Raw genomic sequence first — 22,582 nt, forward strand, 5'->3', positions numbered from 1 at the left:
TAAAAGTTTTTTGTATAAATTTGAAGACAACAAAATTGGTATTTTTTTTACATGATCTATCTATACATTACAGAAATAAGTCAAAAGAAGTCCACTGGGGACCATTTCCAACATTGCAGCGACCTGTGCACTCGTGCATGTCAAGCAATCTGATGACTAACATGTGATGGGTCCTTATAAACTAAAACTCAAAAGCTGTCACTGATGGTCCTTATAAACTTTAACTAAAGGACTGTATCTAACAGTCCTTATAAACTGGAATTCAAGAACTGTCACTGATGGTCCTTACAAACTAGAACTCAAGAACTGTCACTGATGATCCTTATAAACTTTAACTAAAGGACTGTCACTGATAGTCCTTATAAACTGGAACTCAAGGACTGTCACTGATGGTCCTTATAAACTAGAACTCAAAAACTGTCACTGATGGTCCTTGTAAACTAGAACTCAAAAACTGTCACGGATGGTCCTTACAAATTCGAACAAGAACTGTCATTGACGGTCCTTATAAACTAGAACAAGAACTGTATCTAAAGGTCCTTTAAAGTAAACACATTTAGAAATGTCAATGATGGCCTTTATATAAATAGAACACAAGAACTGTTCCTGATTGTCCTGATAAACAAGAACTCAGGTACTGTCAATGATGTTCTAAATAAATTCGAACTCAGGAACCATCACTGATGGTCCTTATAAACTAGAACTCAAAAACTGTCATGGATGGTCTTTGTAAACTAGAACTCAAAAACTGTCATGGATGGTCCTTATAAACTAGAACTCAAAAACTGTCATGGATGGTCCTTATAAACTAGAACTCAAGAATTGTCATGGATGGTCATTATAAACTAGAATTCAAGAATTGTCATGGATGGTCCTTATAAACTAGAACTCAAGAATTGTCATGGATGGTCCTTATAAACTAGAATTCAAGAATTGTCATGGATGGTCCTTATAAACTAGAATTCAAGAATTGTCATGGATGGTCCTTATAAACTAGAATTCAAGAATTGTTACTGATCATCCTTATAAATGGGAACTCAAGAACTGTGATGGTCTTATAAAAGAAGAACTTAAGAGCTGTCATTGATAGTTCTTATAAACTAAAACTTCAGGTACTGTCACTGATGGTCCTTATGAACTAGAACTTCAGGTACTGTCACTGATGGTCCTTATGAACTAGAACTTCAGGTACTGTCACTGATGGTCCTTATGAACTAGAACTCAAGGACTGTCACTGATGGTCCTTATGGACTAGAACTTCAGGTACTGTCACTGATGGTCCTTATGAACTAGAACTTCAGGTACTGTCACTGATGGTCCTTATGAACTAGAACTCAAGGACTGTCACTGATGGTCCTTATGAACTAAAACTTCAGGTACTGTCACTGATGGTCCTTATGAACTAGAACTTCAGGTACTGTCACTGATGGTCCTTATGAACTAGAACTTCAGGTACTGTCACTGATGGTCCTTAGGAACTAGAACTTCAGGTACTGTCACTGATGGTCCTTATGAACTAGAACTCAAGGACTGTCACTGATGGTCCTTATGAACTAGAACTCAAGGACTGTCACTGATGGTCCTTATGAACTAGAACTTCAGGTACTGTCACTGATGGTCCTTATGAACTAGAACTCAAGGACTGTCACTGATGGTCCTTATGAACTAAAACTTCAGGTACTGTCACTGATGGTCCTTATGAACTAGAACTTCAGGTACTGTCACTGATGGTCCTTATGAACTAGAACTTCAGGTACTGTCACTGATGGTCCTTAGGAACTAGAACTTCAGGTACTGTCACTGATGGTCCTTATGAACTAGAACTCAAGGACTGTCACTGATGGTCCTTATGAACTAGAACTCAAGGACTGTCACTGATGGTCCTTATGAACTAGAACTTCAGGTACTGTCACTGATGGTCCTTATGAACTAGAACTCAAGGACTGTCACTGATGGTCCTTAGGAACTAGAACTTCAGGTACTGTCACTGATGGTCCTTATAAACTAAAACTTCAGGTACTGTCACTGATGGTCCTTATGAACTAGAACTCAAGGACTGTCACTGATGGCCCTTAGGAACTAGAACTTCAGGTACTGTCACTGATGGTCCTTATGAACTAGAACTTCAGGTACTGTCACTGTTGGTCCTTATGAACTAGAACTCAAGAAGTGTCTCTGATGGTCCTGACAAAGACCTCAGCATGAAATGTCACTTATGTTCCTTATAAGAAAAACTAAAGAACTTAAAACATACTGTGAATTTACTTATTTTTAAGGGTAAATGTTTTGCAGTGTTGAGAGAAAAATTATATGCACACTGGTACTCAAATTCATAGATCAGTGACAGAAACCTATTCTTTCCAGATCAATTAAAGAGACCTATTTTTTCCCCACTTAAATATACCATATAGACACACCTGTAAGCAAATTCTAATTGCAAATATATACACTGATCTGCTGCCGCATAATGATCTGCAAATCAGGATCTATATTATTTGTTCTACTGATCATTCCTAACAAACTGCATAGACCCAGATCTGCCTGTGCATGATGTGATGGCAGATTGGGCCTGTACAATTTGCAGTTGGACTAATCTTACAAGTATATATGGTAACTATTTGCTGGATCTTTAAGCCATGGCATGGAGCAAGCATGAAATAGGTATCAGACAAAAACATGACTTTACAATACAATAATATGTAAAGCACAGAATACTACTTACCTTCTATTCCTAGTCGTATTTTTTTCAGCCCCCTATCTTTCAACACATGTTTGGCTACATCTCTGTTTTCTATATATTTGAAAAATCTGTACATCTGTGAGCTATAGATTACTGAAAAGAGAAGTGTCAATTAGAGGTTAGGTTCGCATTGAGATATGGACTGACAGAAACGTACACAAAGGAAAAAGTATTGCTGGTCTACTGCCAAGGCAAGTCCAACAACTGGTCAAAGTAAGATGCATTTTACAGAATGGTGAACTCATCCCAGTTCAATCTTGCAAAAATTTGCAAGACAATGCAAAAACTTTGCAAGACAATGTGACCAATAGTGGACTTGAAACAGAAAAGTCAAAAAGCATTAAATATAGTTCATGGTAAACAACATCAACCCATGTACCATGATACAAGATAAACACAATCAAATTCGTGAATGTTTGCTCCCAACTCATTCCAACTACTATAGTGAGGTCATAATCATAAAATCATCAATGATCTTTAAGACAAACCAATAAAGTTTCTGGGCAGACATCGAAAGCAGCCATGTTTCACTGACCAATCTTAAAATGCATTAGAGAAAAAGTGCAACAAAGAAGTGAGAGAAAAAAAAAATCAGTGATCTTTACCTGAACATAAAACCTTGTTATATGAGATTCCATCAAACTGAGAAGCGTAAAGGTACCATTGTTTATCCTTGTGCCTCAAATGCAGCTTTTGTGATTCCAACCAGAAACCTTAAATACTGAACCTGTGACCTGGATCTTGTGAACAAGCCCTTCAGTGTGCAATGCAACAAATTTTCTAGTGACAATATACAAATCTATCCAACTTCATCCATTTATCATAAACAGCTGTCAAGTTAGGAAACAGAAGTTCCAATGTGATGGAAACCCTGACATGTGACCTTCACTTTGACCCCAATATGAAAAACAATATACCTTTCAGTAATATGCAGTTATACTAAGTTTCATCCCTTCATTTCACATGGCTCAAAATTACAGCACTGAGCAGAAAGTGTAAAAGGAAAATTAATATCTTACATTTGCCATTGACCCTGAAGGTACAACACCCCAATGTGTTACACAAAACATCTGCTAATGATGACATATACAATGATCCTGCAGGAGAGAAACAGTGGGGCATTTCTCCACTCCCACCTCTTCAGTGCCCTCCCCTCTGCCCTAAGCACCCTTCTAGTCACCCCCTTCTGTCTGTCTCCAGATAAACTGAAGTGCTTTTTCAAGTCTGTTATTTTTTTATGTTCCACTTTCTTCTGGTTATTTAATGTAGGGTAAATTTATAAAAAGTGCCATTGTCTGTTTCTACTTCATAAAAAGATTAAATACTAAACTTCCTTATTAGCATCATGTCTTTGAATCCCCAAAAATGCCTCTTCCTTCAAGAAAAGTGCCCCTCTCATATGTAAGAAATTCCTAGCTGGAACACTGACCAAATTTGATTTCTAAAACAGATCTAAAGTTGTTGTGGAAAAGAGAGTGATGGAAAACAAAATAATGAGTAGTGACCATGAACATTAGAATCCCAATGTAGTACATAACACCTTCTAGTGACAATATACAGTATGTCAAGGAATCCCAATGTAGTACATAACACCTTCTAGTGACAATATACATCTTTGTCAAGGAATCCCAATGTAGTATATAACACCTTCAGTGACAATGTACATGTATATCAAGGAATCCCAATGTAGTACATAACACCTTCTAGTGACAATGTACATCTTTGTCAAGGAATCCCAATGTAGTATATAACACCTTCAGTGACAATGTACATGTATATCAAGGAATCCCAATGTAGTACATAACACCTTCTAGTGACAATGTACATGTATATCAAGGAATCCCAATGTAGTACATAACACCTTCTAGTGACAATGTACATGTATGTCAAGGAATCCCAATGTAGTACATAACACCTTCTAGTGACAATATACATATATATCAAGGAATCCCAACGTAGTACATAACACCTTCTAGTGACAATATACATGAATACAAGTTTCATCCCTAGTCTCAAACATCTTTAAAGTGATAGAACTGAAGTGAAAGCATAATAGAAACCAAGAATATCCAGCTGTGGTGTTGACCCTGAAGACAGAACACCCCAATTCTGTACATGACACACCTTCAAGTGATGGTGGTTTAAGTATATAAAGTTTCACCTCTTAATTTCAAATGACTTTCAACTTATAAAGCAGAGAGTAAATGTGATGGAAATGTAAATTATTGAACAACAGAGTGGAAGGGAAAGTGTGATAGATGGAGAAATGGACAGAAGCATGGATCCTATGTGCATACTTAAGTTCCATATCTAAAGAGGATAAAATGATATAATTAAATAAGACATTTTATGCCCACTTTTATTTTGAATCTGACAATTTCTACAACAAATTATCTGAAATGAGAATGCTTGTTGGAATGATTATTCAACCTTTCATTGGAAAAGGAAAAGTTTATTTCAATGAGTAATAATTATCACAATGTGTGGAAAATAAGTCAATTTCTTGACAAAATATTTACCTTAAGTCGGGAATTTAGTTCCAAGATAATCACATTAGGAGTATCAATATTAAAATCTGTTTATATTCATGTGGTTTGTATTAAGATTACTGAACTTTTTTCCCTTTCATATTAAATTAGTTGCTTGGTTTTATATATGGTCTTTGTGTTGTCCTCCATGCTTGCTTGGTCCACCCACATGAAATCTGGATATGGATTAACAAGGGAGTGATGTCTATAACAAAATGCCTTAATCTGTTAATCTACACAATTCTTTAAGATAAATGGCAACAAAATTCATTTTTCAGTAAAAATGTTTTTTGAGCAAAAATTTCTCCTAATTTATTCAAGATCATAGCAAGCAAGACATTGGCTGCATTTGAAAACATATTTATAACAAAAAAAATTTAAGACAATGTTTTCTGTGTGAGAGGGTCCAAACCATAAAAGCTACATTAATATTTCTAGTCTTATGTTGAGATAATATATTAACAGCAGAGGAAGCAATGGACAGCACTGCAATTTTCCTTGAAGACTTAACAGGTTTAATAAATATGTAATCAGGAGAAGAAGCAATGAACAAGAGTCCCCGCTGTAATTTTTGTTGAATTAGTTTAATAGATATGAAATGACCTTATTTACTTACTCTGAGGATTCTCCTCTCCCATCTGTGGTGGGTATTCCTCATCCCAGTCCACAATGTCATCATCTGTCAGGACCACTACATGACACTCTCGGTCACCCCTCTGAAAAAAAGTGGAAAACCAGTTTTGCAAGCAAGTGCATATCACAATCACATGATTTTCATTGAGTACTGTGTAGGTAAACTTTTACAAATTTTAAGATTGTTAACAATGTTTAGTTTGATATATTTCACAGGAAACAAATAAGATGAAATTATTAAAAGAATCTTTTAAATTATCGTTTAAATCTTAAAAATTTCATCAGTAGTAAATTCTATACTAAAACATAGAGAATATCTAAATTTTTGAGTAGGTATAAGGATATATTATATGAGTGAAGTGGAAACATTGTATTATATCTACAAAAAAATGTACTTTTTCTTTTTTTAAAATATTTTTAAGGCAGAAAATGATTTCAGTAGATTTTTCTCCATTCTCTGTCAATGCGATTAACAGCTGCATTCCACAAGGAAAGTTCAGAAATTTTAATATAAGTTTAGAAAGGCGACTTTTACAAATTTAGATTGATCACTAAATGCTTCAGATTGTGATCAAATTAAGGAATGTTTTCAAAGGAAAATGAGAAATGTTTGTTGTCATATTTGTGGTACAGACTGATACAGTCAGTATTCCTGGGCAAGGGATACTATAGAAACACGACAGAATGGACAACACATATCAGACAGTAAGAGCATTACACAGATTTTTGTTATTGTGAGTTTACTTCTAAGGATTTCGATTTCTACTTTTTTTTTATTTCTGCATTCAGACCTGAATTTTTGCATGTTGAAAATCATTAAGTCTATTTCAGGAATTGAGGATGCCCCTGAAAATTTTTATTGTCACTTAATGTAGGTTTGCAACTGACACAAAAAAACGCCCGATTTCCCCGATTGTTTTCAGACATGAATTGTGATCACTACTTATGCAATGTTATTACTATAAGTAATCAATAGTTTTTCTTAAAAATGTGTACCATCTGTTGTTGTGTAAAATGTATACTACTGTTAAAAATGTGTACCATCTTTCATTCAGTGTAACAGGTTTAATATAGTTTAAAATGTGTAATGTTGTTGAATGTAACAGGTATGCTATATTTAAAAATGTGTACCATCTGTCATTGAGTGTAACTGGTATACTATAGTTAAAAATGTGTACCATCTGTCATTGAGTGTAACAGGTATACTATAGTTAAAAATGTGTACCATCTGTCATTGAGTGTAACAGGTATACTATAGTTAAAAATGTGTACCATCTGTCATTGAGTGTAACAGGTATACTATAGTCAAAAATGTGTACCATCTGTCATTGAGTGTAACAGGTATACTACAGTTAAAAATGTGTACCATCTGTCATTGAGTGTAACAGGTATACTATAGTTAAAAATGTGTTCCATCTGTCCTTGAGTGTAACAGGTATAGTATTCTGCATGTGTGACAGATTATCAAACAGGGCACGTAAGCTCTGTCATTGAGTGTAACAAATATAGTATACTGTATGAATGACAGATTATCAAACAGGGTATGTAAGCTCTGTCACTGAGTGTACCTTTGTGTGGTTCAGTGGCAAGTAACGGGGTGGTTATTTGATCTTGCTGCACATAGCGAACATGTTCATTTGCAACCTTTTGATAGATTTCACAAACTGTACGGTCAAAGTGTTACTTACAAAGCTCAAGCTCTGTCTCTAAATAAGCATCTACATATGACAGTGAGGTCAAGGAAATGGAGCCAGACGGTATTTATGATAACAATAATTTACGCATACCCTCCTGTGTTTGTTTTGGCCCATCTGATTTTAAAAATGAAAAGCACCAAGGATACCAAAAATGCACAGAACTTAACCATTTCATTCATTGATTTATAATTTCAAACCTGATTGTTGCCAATGGGTCCATAACACTGTTGAATTGGTGTTTCAATGCAAAAAGAAGCTCACAATATTCCAACATAAATAAGCAAACTGACTGCTTGCTGTCTGTTTCTGGTTTCTAGCATAGTCTATTTCAGTAAAAAATGTGTCATCTGTGTCCAAAATTTGCAATGTTCGGTTTTAACATTTCTCAAATGAACTGAACAAAGATATATGAGGAACTCTTGTGTTCAAAGAGTATTAAATCCAAAATTTAAAGAACTAAGATTTTCACAGAGGGTGAACTACATCACATCCATTGCATGAAAAGAGACTGGTCCAAACAAATATGGCAGGAATATTTTTCATAAGGTCTTTCACCACTTTAGTCCCTGATCCCACTTTCACTCTCTGTCCATCAGACATTCCAACACACATAAAATTCAAGAACTCAGACAGCTTCAGATGGACTCTTTTTCAGACTTTGAGGCCAAATATTGTGGATTTTGCTGGCAGGTATTTTTTAAACGAGTCGTCCTTTGTATGCCATTGTGCCTTCATTGACGAATTTTTGGGAAGGTCATAATTTTCCAGGTATTTCTCAAGACTGTATCAAATAAAAGTCTTGTGTGACAAAAAATCTTGTTATGTCCTGGTTGGCCTCTGGGTGGGATGAAACTTGTGGCATGGAAATATTTGCTATTTTATCAAACCTCTCCCTGGTCAAGAGTGGTGGTATTTCTGGGATCCCAAAAGTATATGTCATCCAGGCAATATAATGTTTAGGTATCTGCATAATGCTCATGATGACGCAGATCCCAAGAAATTACAAAATCTCCCGGATGCTGGTATCATACCATTTTAGGCCTTGCTTTTAGTCCCTAATTTTCAATATAACTGATCTCAAACATGTCATCACTCCATTGTTCAAGTGAGATTATGGCCTCCTTGTTTTCTATTAAGAAATCAATAACATCAGGTGATGAAACTAACATCAGTATATGATCTAGTGTCTAAGAATGATCCATTAAACCTTCTATATCGCTTGTATTAAACCCTTCAAACTCGCTAATATCTGAATTAGAATCCATCCTTATTTATCTCAACTATAGGTGTCCCTAAGTGCAAAAAGCCCTTCCTTCTTGTCTAAATTTAACCATCACATTTCAAATTTGTATCAAATGGTAAACAGTCCTCTCATTAGATCTGACAATCATAAATACATAAACTTTACTTTCAACCAATCAACATTCAGTTAACATAGCATTAATGTATGCATATATGCAGCCTTGGGATTTCACACAGTTCTTGATTCTAGTTCTTAATGCATGCATAAATGCATCAGTGGGTAGTAAACAAGTGTTATCAACACTGCAAACAAGTGGCAGTGGGGTTGAGTTATTTACAGATGCCACAAAGATGTGGCAGTGGTTGCTAAAGGGTTAATTACTTAAGCTTACCTGAGCACAAGACACCATCTGAGGCAATATCAACTCCTCCAGGAAGTTCTCAAATTGTTGCCGGGCTCCCTCATTTGAAAGCTCATGAAGTAGTCCCCCTGTAACAGATCAGATTACAAGACTATAGTTAATGTTAAAATTTAAACACTGATGAGCTGTAACAGATCAGACTGCAAGACTATAGTTAATGTTATAACATAAACACTGATGAGCTGTAACAGATCAGATTACACGACTATAGTTAATGTTAAAATTTAAACACTGATGAGCTGTAACAGATCAGATTGCAAGACTATAGTTAATGTTATAACATAAACACTGATGAGCTGTAACAGATCAGATTACAAGACTATAGTTAATGTTATAACATAAACACTGATGAGCTGTAACAGATCAGATTACAAGACTATAGTTAATGTTATAACATAAACACTGATGAGCTGTAACAGATCAGATTACAAGACTATAGTTAATGTTATAACATAAACGCTGATGAGCTGTAACAGATCAGATTGCAAGACTATAGTTAATGTTATAACATAAACACTGATGAGCTGTAACAGATCAGATTGCAAGACTATAGTTAATGTTATAACATAAACACTGATGAGCTGTAAAACTAGTCTCATTTAACAGAAATGCTGAAGCAAAGTACAAAATGGTATCAACACCAAGTTAACACTGCAAGATTCTGAGTAAACAAGATTTGATCATGAGGTTTTCTCATGTACTTACTGCATTTTAATGTTCCTATCTGATCTAGCGGTTTACTGGTGTTCTTGTTGTTATAATACTGATATTTGTTTAATGGTGTTTCTTTCGTGTGTAAATACTGCTATCTGATCTTGATTTTTTCTGGTGTTCTTAAATAGTGTTTTCATATAACACTTTCCAGCAAGTGGCAAACTTTCAATGCTAACATAATGGGACAATTATACCATCATTTTAACTTCTGTTTGAACAAAATACTATTGCACAGATTATCATAAATTAATAATAATTCAGTCATATGCCTTATTTTCTTTACAAGTGAATATGTAAATGTCTTTCAACAAAGCTATAGGTGTGATAATCTTTTTTATAATGTAACTTTGCATGTGTGTGTGTGTGAGTGCATATGTACATGATTGTTATCTGTGCCTTAAAGAAGCAATGCTTACTCAGGTTTTGGCACTTGACTGTATTCGAGTCAAAGGGAATTAGCAGATAATCACATGCTTCTCTCAACTCTTGTACTGACACACTAGGTGGACATCGAATAGTCCCAGTCTTGTAGTAATCCTAAAGAAAAAAATCATTATTGTTGAACATGTCCTCTTTCTAGGAAAAAACATTATCTAAATAACCTAACTGGGATAAGTGCAGAATTTGTTAATTTCTTCAACAGTGTAATAATAACACTAATCCCACTGCATAAATTCTTCTGACCATGGATTATCTTTGTAAGACAGTCATGACCGTATCATGGCAAATCAGGTCACTATGACAAACTTTCGCTAGCACTATGAAGCAGTCCTCAACATGATTATATCAAATTATGCTCATAATATCAGTACTGTGTGGTGCTCATCTGTTAGGCAACTATTTTGACATTAGCATGGACTTTCCTTTCAATGAATTAACAATCCTTTATATATTATCAAGTTGATATTTACATCAGCATGGACTTTCCTATAACTCAAACTGCTACCCTGTATACATCATCAAGTTGACCTTTCACATCAGCATGGACTTTCCTACAACTCATTCAAACCGTGATCCTGTACACATCAAGTCGGTAATGACATCAGTATGACCTTTCCTGTAACTCAATCAAACAGTGATCCTGTATTCATCATCAAATTGCAGTGGATACAAAGATTGAAGGTGATATTATTTTGTGATTCATGTTGTAATATTCTGACAATAAACCCATCAGTTTAACCTTTCAATGGAAAAAAAACCAGTAAGCTGCAATTTTAACTGGCTAATATGCCAGTCTCAGAATGTAAGAACAGAGATCTCATCACCGGGCTGTAATTCTGCTGATGTTCTAATTACAGCAGGTGAAATACTGACTGATGTGTATAAGAGTAAAACTCAATATATTTGATTACATGCAAAAGTTACCATATAGACTAAGGGACAAAACTCTTACCAATTACCTTCCCTTGACCACTGCTAGATTGGCACCCACTTTAATCTGAGTGATACTTCAGCTAGGATGTTCACATTTGCAGGGAGGTACAGTGGATTTAATTGTAATGTGATTGAATAAGTATTCTTTGAGAAGCAGAATTTAGAAAACAGACTGGTATCTTCAAGGTCAATGTTATCATTCAATATTTCTCCAATGAATACATTCCCCAATCACATTAACTTGTGGAGACTTGGTAATAGGAGGATGGAATGCCAAACATCCTACATCTACAACAGGCACTCTTCCTATAAGACATGGCAAAGAAAGAAAGAAAATTAACTGGACAGAATCCAGCAATGTGCTACACTAGTGAATGTGAGAAAGTTGTGTTGATGTTAAATGGGTCTGATGGTCATCTGGGTAGCAGCCGCTAGACCCATTAGATCCCAGAGATAAAAACTTGAAAATATTGACTATGCATGCCAGCAAAGAGCTTCTATTATGTCTTGAATCAAAACATTACACTGGACAATTTGGGACACTCACACCCCATTTGAGAGAATGGGCATCTCTGCTACACTTTCTCATCAAGTAGGCTGAAAAAGGGTGACACTGGGAGTGCAGAGATATCATTAGATGAAATCATGAAAAAGGCAGCCAAGCAGAATTAGATCCACTGCCACATTGAGTTAGTCATGGAGTTGCAGGAATTCTTACACTGTAATCAACTCTCTGTCTGATACTGACTGAGTTTCATAATACCCATGTACAAGAGGGGACTGATGTTGAGATTGGTGATCAACTCTTTGCCCACATGGACAAAATGCTATGATGGGTTGAGATCTGACTTTTTCCAGGTCACAAGAAAACCCAGGTAACCTGAAAGAGACAGGAGATCATTCCTGCATCTCACCTGAACAGAACTTAGCATTTGTTTTTGGAGGATGATGAAGTTAACTAGACAAATATGACAAAGTTGAAAATTTTTGGTAGCATGCAAAACTGGTATACTATTCCCTGGTAAGCTAACAAGAAACTTGGGCTGGCTAATGTGGAATGTGAAAATATGTTTCAGTCAGGTCCAGGATTATTACAATTTCATCCTTTCTGACCGAAAGTCTGATTAATCGAGCCGTTTCCATCTTGAACTCTGGTACATCAATGTCCACTTCACACATAATGATCTTCTTGTGCATAATTTCAGCATTCTCCAAATATGACAGTATGTCTGTCATGAACAGGAGAAATGAATGGAGAAAGCACTGGGTAAATGAAATCCACAGCCACTCTGAAACAGAAATGAATGGAGAAAGCACTAGGTAAATGAAATCCACAGCCACTCTGAAACAGAAATGAATGGAGAAAGCACTGGGTAAATGAAATCCACAGCCACTCTGAAACAGAAATAAATGGAGAAACCACTGGGTAAATGAAAACCAAAGCCACTCTGAAACAGAAATGAATGGAGAAAGCACTGGGTAAATGAAAACCAAAGCCACTCTGAAACAGAAACAAAGCAGCATGGCACCAACCAGTAGGCTCTCTGCTGGCAAACAGGGTGGTTAGTCAACAGAAGCAGTTTTGAGGCTTAGGAAAAGAGAAACCTGGTATCTTATCCCCTTTACTAAACAGCCACTGAAGTGAGAATGTTGTCTCATGAAATTTAACTTACTGGGCAGCATTCAGCCTCTAATCTCATTGATGATGTTTAACTCTCCATTAAGACAGAGAATGATTTGAACGAAACGTCCCAGCAGTAAGTATGGCAAGTTGGAGGGGCACTTCCTGTACTACTCAAATCCTCATTTTCTGTATCCTGATGCCAAAGAGTGACAGCAACCGAAAGGGCGTGACAATGAATTATGTGATGTGAGTGATGATAAGTGAAGACAGGTGTCTGTCTCACCCAAAGTTTGAGGCAGTCAGAGCATTCGCCATAAAATGAGACTTAAGCTCTAAATACAAGGGGGACACTCCCCGACAAGTTCCAAGTTGTCTATTGAGTTTACAAAGATCATACAGTCAAAAACTGACCTAAATTTAGCAACTGCATCATCACTTCCTATATTTGTCAACACGTCTGTGGCTCTAACACCATCTGGGAAGAATTCAAGGATGGCAATTCTGCAATCCCATGTTCCTCCAATCATTACAGCCAGCATCATAAGTCTAACTTTGGAGGGGGACAATCAAAATGTCTCCCACCAAGCTAGCAACTAAGTCATCTTTGGACAAAGGACAGAATAAACAAAGTCCACAACTGCAAATAAAATTCACTAAAATATTGATCAAAAGTAACAAATAATGTTTACCACAAGCTGTAAAACATTACTACACTCAATTATACCAACTTTCTGGATAGATGGGTTGAAATCGCACAGATATTAATAGGATTTTGTGAGGTCTTGTACTATGTTGACATTTTGCTTAAACTGGTGCCACCTACAAGTGGTCAAGGAAGGCAATAGGTGAGACTTTCTTCCCATGTCTATATGGTATATAGATGGAAAAGACAAAATTTCTGTTTTGCAAGAGGGCTGGCTTCAGGAGGTAATGGCATTTATTTCCTAATGTCAATGAGACCAGGGAATGTATTCAAGTAAGAAATGAATATAGCAGCATCACTAACTGTTGCATGACATGCTTTCTAGTGATATTGTGAAAGTTTACCAAGTTTCCTCCCTTGAAAACAAATGGCTTTCATGTTATGGAACATACAAATGTGAGCAAAGTTACAAAGCAGAAGGAAAGGACAATGGAGGTCTTAAAATGCCAAGCCTTGACCCTGACCCTAGCAATCCCAATGTGGTACAAGACACACCTCCTTGTCAGGATGAGTTTCCTCCCTTAATCTGAAACAGCTTTAAAGTTATGGAGCAGAAAGAAAAATGAGATGAAAATGTAAAATACAAAAGTGGCAACAATGACCCTGAAGATAGGACCCCACGATGTGGAATGCAACAACTTCTTTTGATGATGTACAAGTATACCAAGTTCCATCTCTTAAATTCAAACTGCTTTGAAGTTAACAGAGGAAAGAAAGGGTAATCTGAAAATACTGTGGTACCCTTCATCCTGAAAATAGAACTGCAAATGTGGTATGTGACACAGTTCTAATGTTGATGTTTTTCATTCCATAATCTCAGACAGACATATTATTAGAGCGGAAGGGAAAGTGTGATGGATAGATGATAATTTGGAGACAATGTATTTGAAAAAGTGGGGGATAACAAGTTAAAACCAGAAAAAATGTGAAAAACAGCTATAATGGCATGAAAATCAGGTCGACTATTTATGCATATATAATAAGAAAACCAAATTTCATTGGTCTTTTTATAGATACTTGTTAAAAAGTCCCCCAAAAATGTGAAAATAATTGAAAATTGCTGTAATGAGGTGAAACTGTAATCAGGCCATCTACTTATGACCACGATAAAGATCACCAAATGTCATAGCTGCATGTCCAAAACTGTGTGTGCTATCATGCTGAAATTGATCTGGTTACACATACATACCAATACACATACACACCAATACACACAGCAGCTGAGATACCATCTGTGTGATATTACAAGCCAGTTTTACTCACCAGAATAGGTCTGAACACAGCAGCTGAGATACCATCTGCAACCTCATATTCTCCCCTCTCATTTGGACGTACAAAATTGTTCTCTAATGATGATGTAAACATTCTGAAAAAGCAAATATTTTCAGTTTATTAAAAGGTATTGTATTTAAATTGGAAATATCTTCTTGCTGGACCACAAGTTTCTGGTCTTGGCGCAGGGTATAATCTAGGATTCAACCTTATGGCACCAATGGGCTCTCATGATTTTCAAATGGGGCCACCAAAATTTTGATATTGAAAACTACTTTTTCTGCAAGCATAACATAGAAACAAAAAGATTAAATAACAAATGTGCCCCAAAATAATGCTTTTAATGTTAAATACTCCTCCAATAATGGAATACAACATTTTTCTGTATACAGAGTACACAACTCCCTCAATATCTCGCACCCTGATAACTCGTGAACCCGCCTATAACGCGGGGTCAGGAGTGGCTCCCATTTTTTAAACCAGAAAATACTCTAAAAATGGATCCCTATTTGTTGAACTTGAAGAAAATCACAATCAAAATTGGTAATGGAAATTTTGATATATTGCTCGTTTTATCGTCAAAAACAGTAGATAGGACCTGGAAATTTTAATCAACACTTTCAAAAATATAAATTTTAAAAATAGGTCATACAATTTTTTACATTTTCTTTCCAAACAACATTCCTAGTACACTGCAATTAACAACACGTAAGGAAATTTCAATCAATGAAAATGTCACTTACGCCAAGTTGAGCAGTACTTTAATAAAAAAATACAAACAAATTGACTAATTTGTTATCAATTGAAATTTGTGTTCTAGTTCTATCTTTTAGTTCCTTTTAAGTGTAATCATCATAAATGCAATGTGTCCTCTGGTAATTAAACATAAAATGCGCGAATCTACTGTAACAGCTATGTCCGCGACCATTTCTCTGAGAACCTAATTAAGTGCCGACAGTGTTTTGATAACTGACTTCCAGAAATATTTGTTGTATTGTTGGACTGAATTAAAAGCTGGCCTCCTTTGTTTTACCATGTTAATTATGTCTTTTGAATGAAATAAAAGTTAAAAGGCACGAAAATCCTACAAACTTAAAATCTAGCCGCCCTGGTCGTACGTCAGGTGAACTCACTTCAACTGATCAATCAAACAGTTATAAATGTTATTGTGTATGCAACATAAACTATCTTAAATTAACCAACTCTTTCATAACTGTGATCAAAGATAAGGCAGTCAAGTGAAATGAATACCATTGTGGGCAAGCGAGTTTCAAAGAATTCATGAACTGGCACTTAGAGATATCATCAAGGATAATAAGAAGTTTAATTATTACTTCCAATGAAATCATGACATCAATATTGTACTAATTGAACAATACAAAACTTGGGTTTCAACATAGACGATTGTCTCACGAAATAAATGTCGCGTGTTTTTAAGGAAAAAAAAGGAACCTTGTTTGGTGGTGTATCAATAGTTAGTCTAGTTCCCTGCTCTGGTGACTCTGCTTTGGCGGTTTACTATTAAACACCACTACAGGAACCAGACTCATCAAGAAAACAAAAAGCACTGACGTAATATACAGATTTTTTCACGTACACGTGACGGTTGTTGAAACCAGTTGGAATCTTTTATTTGTTGGACATTTTGAAAATAAACGTTATTTAAACAGAATAATGAACAACTTCATTAGAAAAAGCGTGTTATTAAACATTCATATCGACGTGATTATAAAATGAGGATTCAGTCAATAAACAGCCCAGTTCCCTAAAGCTGCTCCCGCCCCCCCCCCCGTTTCCTTGATGCCAAAGTGATTTTTTTTCAATTTTTGGGAGGTCCCTCTGTAACTCGAGCCTCACTTATAATGCGATCTATGTTTGTGGACCCCGTTGTGCGCAAGTTATCGAGGTAGAGTGTAAATCAGAACTATTTTATAATCCAAATGAAGAATTTTCAATAATGACAGTAACAGGGATTGAAATTAATCTTTTGTCACTAGGATCACCAACAACAAAGTTTTACTGATCCTGCCCAAATTTCACTGATCCTTATAAAATCCAAATTTTACCGATCCTCCCCAAATTTCACTGATCCTTATAAAATCCAAATTTTACCGATCCTCCCCAAATTTTACTGATGCTTAGAAAATCCAATTTTTACTGATCCTAAGAAAATCAAATTATTACTGATCCTGTCCAAATTTCACTGAACCTGAGAAAATCAAACAGAAGCCACTCCAGTTTCTAATTCAACATTTATTATTCATAAATATCAACTCAAAACAATAACAAATGTAGTTTACAAACAAGAATGCTTGAAAGTTCCGATTCGTTTCTGCATCTGATTCAGCATCAGATGTAGGTCTGTAAGGCCTATTCTCTGGCCTTCTATTTCTTGGACTAGCAGCATGCCACAGCTTGAATGCATCTCTAGGTTTATAATCTGTGAGTTAAGGAGCACCATTATTAGTGTGATTCCAAGATTACATTATTCATATTTTTTACACCCATCAATAAATAAAATAGCCAGTGTACTTTTGTCAAAAACTTGCAGAAAGTGCATAACATCAAAGGCTTCCTTGCAATGCAGCCATTTATATGCATTTTCCAAACATTTCTAGTACTTTCTTGTTTTCCTCTTTTGTTCTTACTGACGATCACACTTTCTCTTGCCATCATGCAATTTCCTGTTTCAGGATGGATGCACACATTGTTTAAAGTTCCACATCTTTCCAACTGTCAGCACACAATGCATTAAATGTTTATCAACAATAAAATATAAATCAAAACATTTTGGTGTGCCTTTATGCAACTTACAATGCACACTAAAATACAAATCAAAACACTTCGGTGTGCCTTTATGCAACTTAAAATGCACACTAAAATATAAATCAAAACACTTCGGTGTGCCTTTATGCAACTTACAATGCACACTAAAATATAAATCAAAACACTTCAGTGTGCCTTTATGCAACTTACAATGCACACTAAAATATAAATCAAAACACTTCAGTGTGCCTTTATGCAACTTACAATGCACACTAAAATATAAATCAAAACACTTCGGTGTGCCTTTATGCAACTTAAAATGCACACTAAAATTATAGCAAGGCCAGATATGCAAGATTTTGGGTGTTTGCTTTATAGAAAAACTGATAATTCCATTCAAGACTTTTATCACATAAATACAGGGTATAGTGCAAAAAAAGATAATTCCATTCAAGACTTTTATCACATAAATACAGGGTATAGTGCAAAAAGTGATAATTCCATTCAAGACTTTTATCACATAAATACAGGGTATAGTGCAAAAAAAGATAATTCCATTCAAGACTTTTATCACATAAATACAGGGTATAGTGCAAAAAAAGATAATTCCATTTAAGACTTTTATCACATAAATACAGGGTATAGTGCAAAAAAGATAATTCCATTCAAGACTTTTATCACATAAATACAGGGTTAGTGCAAAAAAAGACCTCCGGGTCTAATGTTAATTTCCAAGTTAAGTTATCCCCCCACTTGAGCATAACCACTATATGGTTTTGTAGCACAAGATCCCACAGGGCTAAATTGCATGAGAAAAGAAATGAAAATTTCACTTTACTTTCAAACTGTATGCATTTTAATTTGGTTTGTTAGTCTACCTTTTCTACATTTAATTTCGAAATACAGCAGAAAGGGTGGTTGACTGGCATACTATTTTTTTCCATCCAGCATATACATTGGTCTTGTATCGAACACCATTCTCTGGTTCAAAATCACTCGCTCGCATCTCCATTAACACTTTTCCAGCTCCAATATGTCATATACTTAATAGTTTAAAAATAAATTGTCATCATCACTTTCATCAGCCAGTATTTGCTGCAAGAAATCATCATTTAAAGATAAATGTGCCAGCATTCTGCCAATTAGGATTTACTAGGTAGCCCATATTTTAAACAAGCATTTGCACAACTTCCTTGAGGCAATGTTCAAACTACAACAGAATGCTTTTCCAGGGCCCAATGTGCCAATTAATCTTAGTGAAGTTAAAGAGTGTGCACGCATTAATGATGTCATGTGCAAGGGACATACTGTATGATATCCGATTACTTCCAGTGGATTATGATAATGGTGGAATTGCTAGCACATGATGGAAAATCAAACGGTACTTCCAATCATTACACAACATAAAATAAATGACACAAAAGTAAAAGTTTCCACCATAATTTATTTATAAGCAAAATTTTTTAAAACTGAATGACTTGAAATGACTAGGTGAAATATCAATGATGTTCAAGGCCTTGAATTGAGGTGTTCACTTCTCAATGACTTTCAATGATCATGCAGACACGGTATATATAACTTGTAAACATTCACTTTAAGACGATGGCATTTTTTAAATAAAATATGTCAATATCAAATATGAAAACCAATGTATTGCACATATCAGCAGAAAAGATGAGAAAATACTGAAATATTCACCTTCCAAGCATCGTATTTGGATGCTTTCTAAACATTTCTGGGTCTACTACAAATCTAACATCATCCACCAGGAGAGCAATTCTCTCGCCAAGTACAGGAGAATTGTTGCCCTTGTTTTGTAGACCTTGCTGTGGCAGCAAGGAACCGAGTAGGTTCATGTTTCCACCACAAGCTCCTTTGGTGTCCCCAGCCTGCAGGTAGCTGACTGGCTCATCACTGCCTCCTGACGCCTAGAGTAAAAAGCAATGTGTTGAAAGAGAAGATAATTACAAATGTACTCCAACTTCCATCAAGCTGATTAATCTTTGTTAATTTTTTCCTGCATGCATTAGCTGATACTGCAAGACATGTACATAATTTTCAGGCAATGAAACAGTGGCAGCTGCGTTAAACATTTCTAACATTCATTTACCTGGCAAAGTGCTACGCTGGTGCTCATGACTCAAAATTACCAACGTTAGCTGAGCCTGAGACTCAAACTCACGCAGACAGAGGGCTCATGATTGTAAAAATTACCAAAGTTCATGCAAATTTTCAGATCGTGGTTTACTTAAATTAAAATGAAAAATCAAGTGACTTAAAATTTCTATATTTGTCCTATAATCGGTTGATTTTTGCCACAGACTTCATTAAATATGTTAATATAACATATTTCTGAGGCTATACAGATGAAACAAGGAACAAAGCAAGAAATTGTTTAAAGAAATTACTAGCAGGAAGAAGACTAATATTGAGTGTAAGTTCCTTAATGGAAGTGAAGCCCTTTTCTAGTACAGCAAATAATTAATTGTCAGTATATTTATATGGCAAACTTTGGCAGCTACCTGGAAAACATGAATGCCAACCGAGTATCATGGTACAGTTCACAGGGTGGGTGAAGAGTTTAAAGAGCCCCATGGTCTATCTCCACTATAATGTCTGATAATCATAATGTCTGACAATCTGATAATCATAATGTCTAATAATCTGATAATCACAATCTAATGGCTCACTACCTCATACAATTTTTCACATGTTTTCAGATGTCAGAAAACACACAAATATTTAATTAAGTCATCAGAATGAAACAAATGAAAAATTTGGGCCCATGCATCCAGATCCAAATGTATGTTGCAAGGAACATAGCAAATTAATCACACTTTTCTATGCATTAATGAATGAAAACAGACATTACTTCCATAATTACAAAGGGCTGTTCCAGTAAAACATATCTGTGACTTGGGAAAGATACTTTAAATGTTAAGCAGCCACCTGTAGATGAGAATTTAGAATTTTGTGTAATTTTCAAAGGAACCTTTCAGTAATCAGAGTACATATGGCATATATTTGAAAAGGACTGCCTTCCCTGGGTACCATGTATGTTTAAATGGAACAGCTATAAGACTGCCTTCCCTGGGTACCATGTATGTTTAAATGGAACAGCTCTAAGACTGCCTTCCCTTGGTACCATGTATGTTTAAAGACTGCCTTCCCTGGGTACCATGTATGTTTAAATGGAACAGTTCTAATTTATTTCAGTACACAAGAAAATGCATACATAAAAGAAAACACAACGATAAGCATAAAAAGCTAAAACAAGACATACACGTTTTAATCTCCTGCCGTCATCTACCTTTTGTTGAATATTTGCACAAATAAAACTCAGATTGGTCTCTGTTTTCCACCGAGTTGAAAATGAAAATATATTTACACAATGAATCTTGACAATAACAAGGCAAAGAATAGTGTATATTGGTAAACTGGAGTGAGAAAAGATGTCAATTCAAAATATTATGCTATTCAGAAATTTCCATTCCAATATTTATACATTCATAATGTGAAAAATGCATTAAAAGATACTCTATATTTTATGCCATTGTTTTATAAAAAGAATTTAGATTCTAATTATCAATTGTAACTAACTCATAGACTGGTATCAATGGGAACTAATTCATAGACTGGTATCAATTGGAACTAATTCATAGACTGGTATCAATTGGAACTAATTCATAGACTGGTATCAATTGGAACTAATTCATAGACTGGTACATGACCAGGTTTAGGTTTCAGAATATTCCATAATGGAAGTGAAGAAAAGATGTTAAGATGAAGGTTTTTACAATAACAGTTTTCTTCTAAAATAATGGGTGACATGTCCTTCTAATGCTTTTAGGATTTAGAGTTCTGTCTCTCTTGTCTTATCACTAAGAACAATAAATTGTGCCCAAAATCAAAAGTACATAAAAATGTAAAATCTGGCACAAAAGAAAATATAGTGTTCAAAAAGAAACAGAAAATACAATAAACAGAACCCAAATACAGCAATCAGTATGGTCTGCAGGGATGATGTCAAATTCCTTTCTTTAACAACTTTGATGACATATTAACTTCATTAATCCAGCATAGTTTTCCCTACCTATGCACCACCACCATCCTCTTCCATGTCACATACATGCCACCACCACCCCCCAGAGGTATAAGCATAATTATTGTAATTATAAGTGGCAAAAAATCATAATTTGGGCTTGACAAGTGCAATCTATATATTACATGCCAGAATTACAGCATGTATGAAAAAGATACATTTTTACTACTAACATGGTTCTGTAGCTGGTCAAATTTTTGCCACAAAGTGCAAAATCGATATGGATTGGAACCAGAATACAAACACAATATATACTGAAAAATTATTTATATTCAGCACTAACTTCAACTAGTTCACATGTGTAACTTTTGCTTAATGATAGTGAACTGGAATTCTGCTGTATTACATTACTCCCACAATTCTTTTAAAGTTTGTAAAGCGGTGTTGATTTGTCCTTTTATCTGATCTGGAATGTTCTGAAGATTGAAAAGATCCATATGCTCCATCATGTACCATCCACAACTCACACCATCATGTACCATCCACAACTCACACCATCATGTACCATCCACAACTGACACCATCATGTACCATCCACAACTGACGCCATCATGTACCATCCACAACTGACACCATCATGTACCATCCACAACTGACACCATCATATAACATCCACAACTGACACCATCATGTACCATCCACAACTCACACCATCATGTACCATCCACAACTCACACCATCATATAACATCCACAACTCACACCATCATGTACCATCCACAACTCACACCATCATGTACCATCCACAACTCACACCATCATATAA

General features: G+C 35.4%; 1 protein-coding gene across 3 annotated transcripts in view; it reads right to left on the reverse strand.

Annotated features, from left to right (window-relative positions):
• Positions 1 to 22,582, reverse strand: part of LOC149785972 (BTB/POZ domain-containing protein 10-like) — a 46,789-nt gene that overhangs the window by 13,504 nt on the left and 10,703 nt on the right. For all 3 annotated transcript variants that reach the window (XR_016424848.1, XM_089976231.1, XM_089976230.1), the window contains exons 4-9: positions 19,414 to 19,643; positions 14,941 to 15,043; positions 10,393 to 10,513; positions 9,233 to 9,330; positions 5,885 to 5,984; positions 2,723 to 2,833 (exon numbers count right to left, since the gene is read on the reverse strand). Coding sequence is in view for 2 of the 3 variants with exons in the window: in XM_089976231.1 (XP_089832357.1) it covers positions 2,723 to 2,833; positions 5,885 to 5,984; positions 9,233 to 9,330; positions 10,393 to 10,513; positions 14,941 to 15,043; positions 19,414 to 19,643 (763 nt within the window). In the remaining variant the exon portion in view is untranslated. The remainder of the gene's footprint in view (positions 1 to 2,722; positions 2,834 to 5,884; positions 5,985 to 9,232; positions 9,331 to 10,392; positions 10,514 to 14,940; positions 15,044 to 19,413; positions 19,644 to 22,582) is intronic.

The sequence above is a fragment of the Sinohyriopsis cumingii genome, chromosome 12 (genome assembly GCF_028554795.1).
Source record: "Sinohyriopsis cumingii isolate HCF-2022 chromosome 12, ASM2855479v2, whole genome shotgun sequence".
Lineage (NCBI taxonomy): Eukaryota > Metazoa > Mollusca > Bivalvia > Unionida > Unionidae > Sinohyriopsis > Sinohyriopsis cumingii.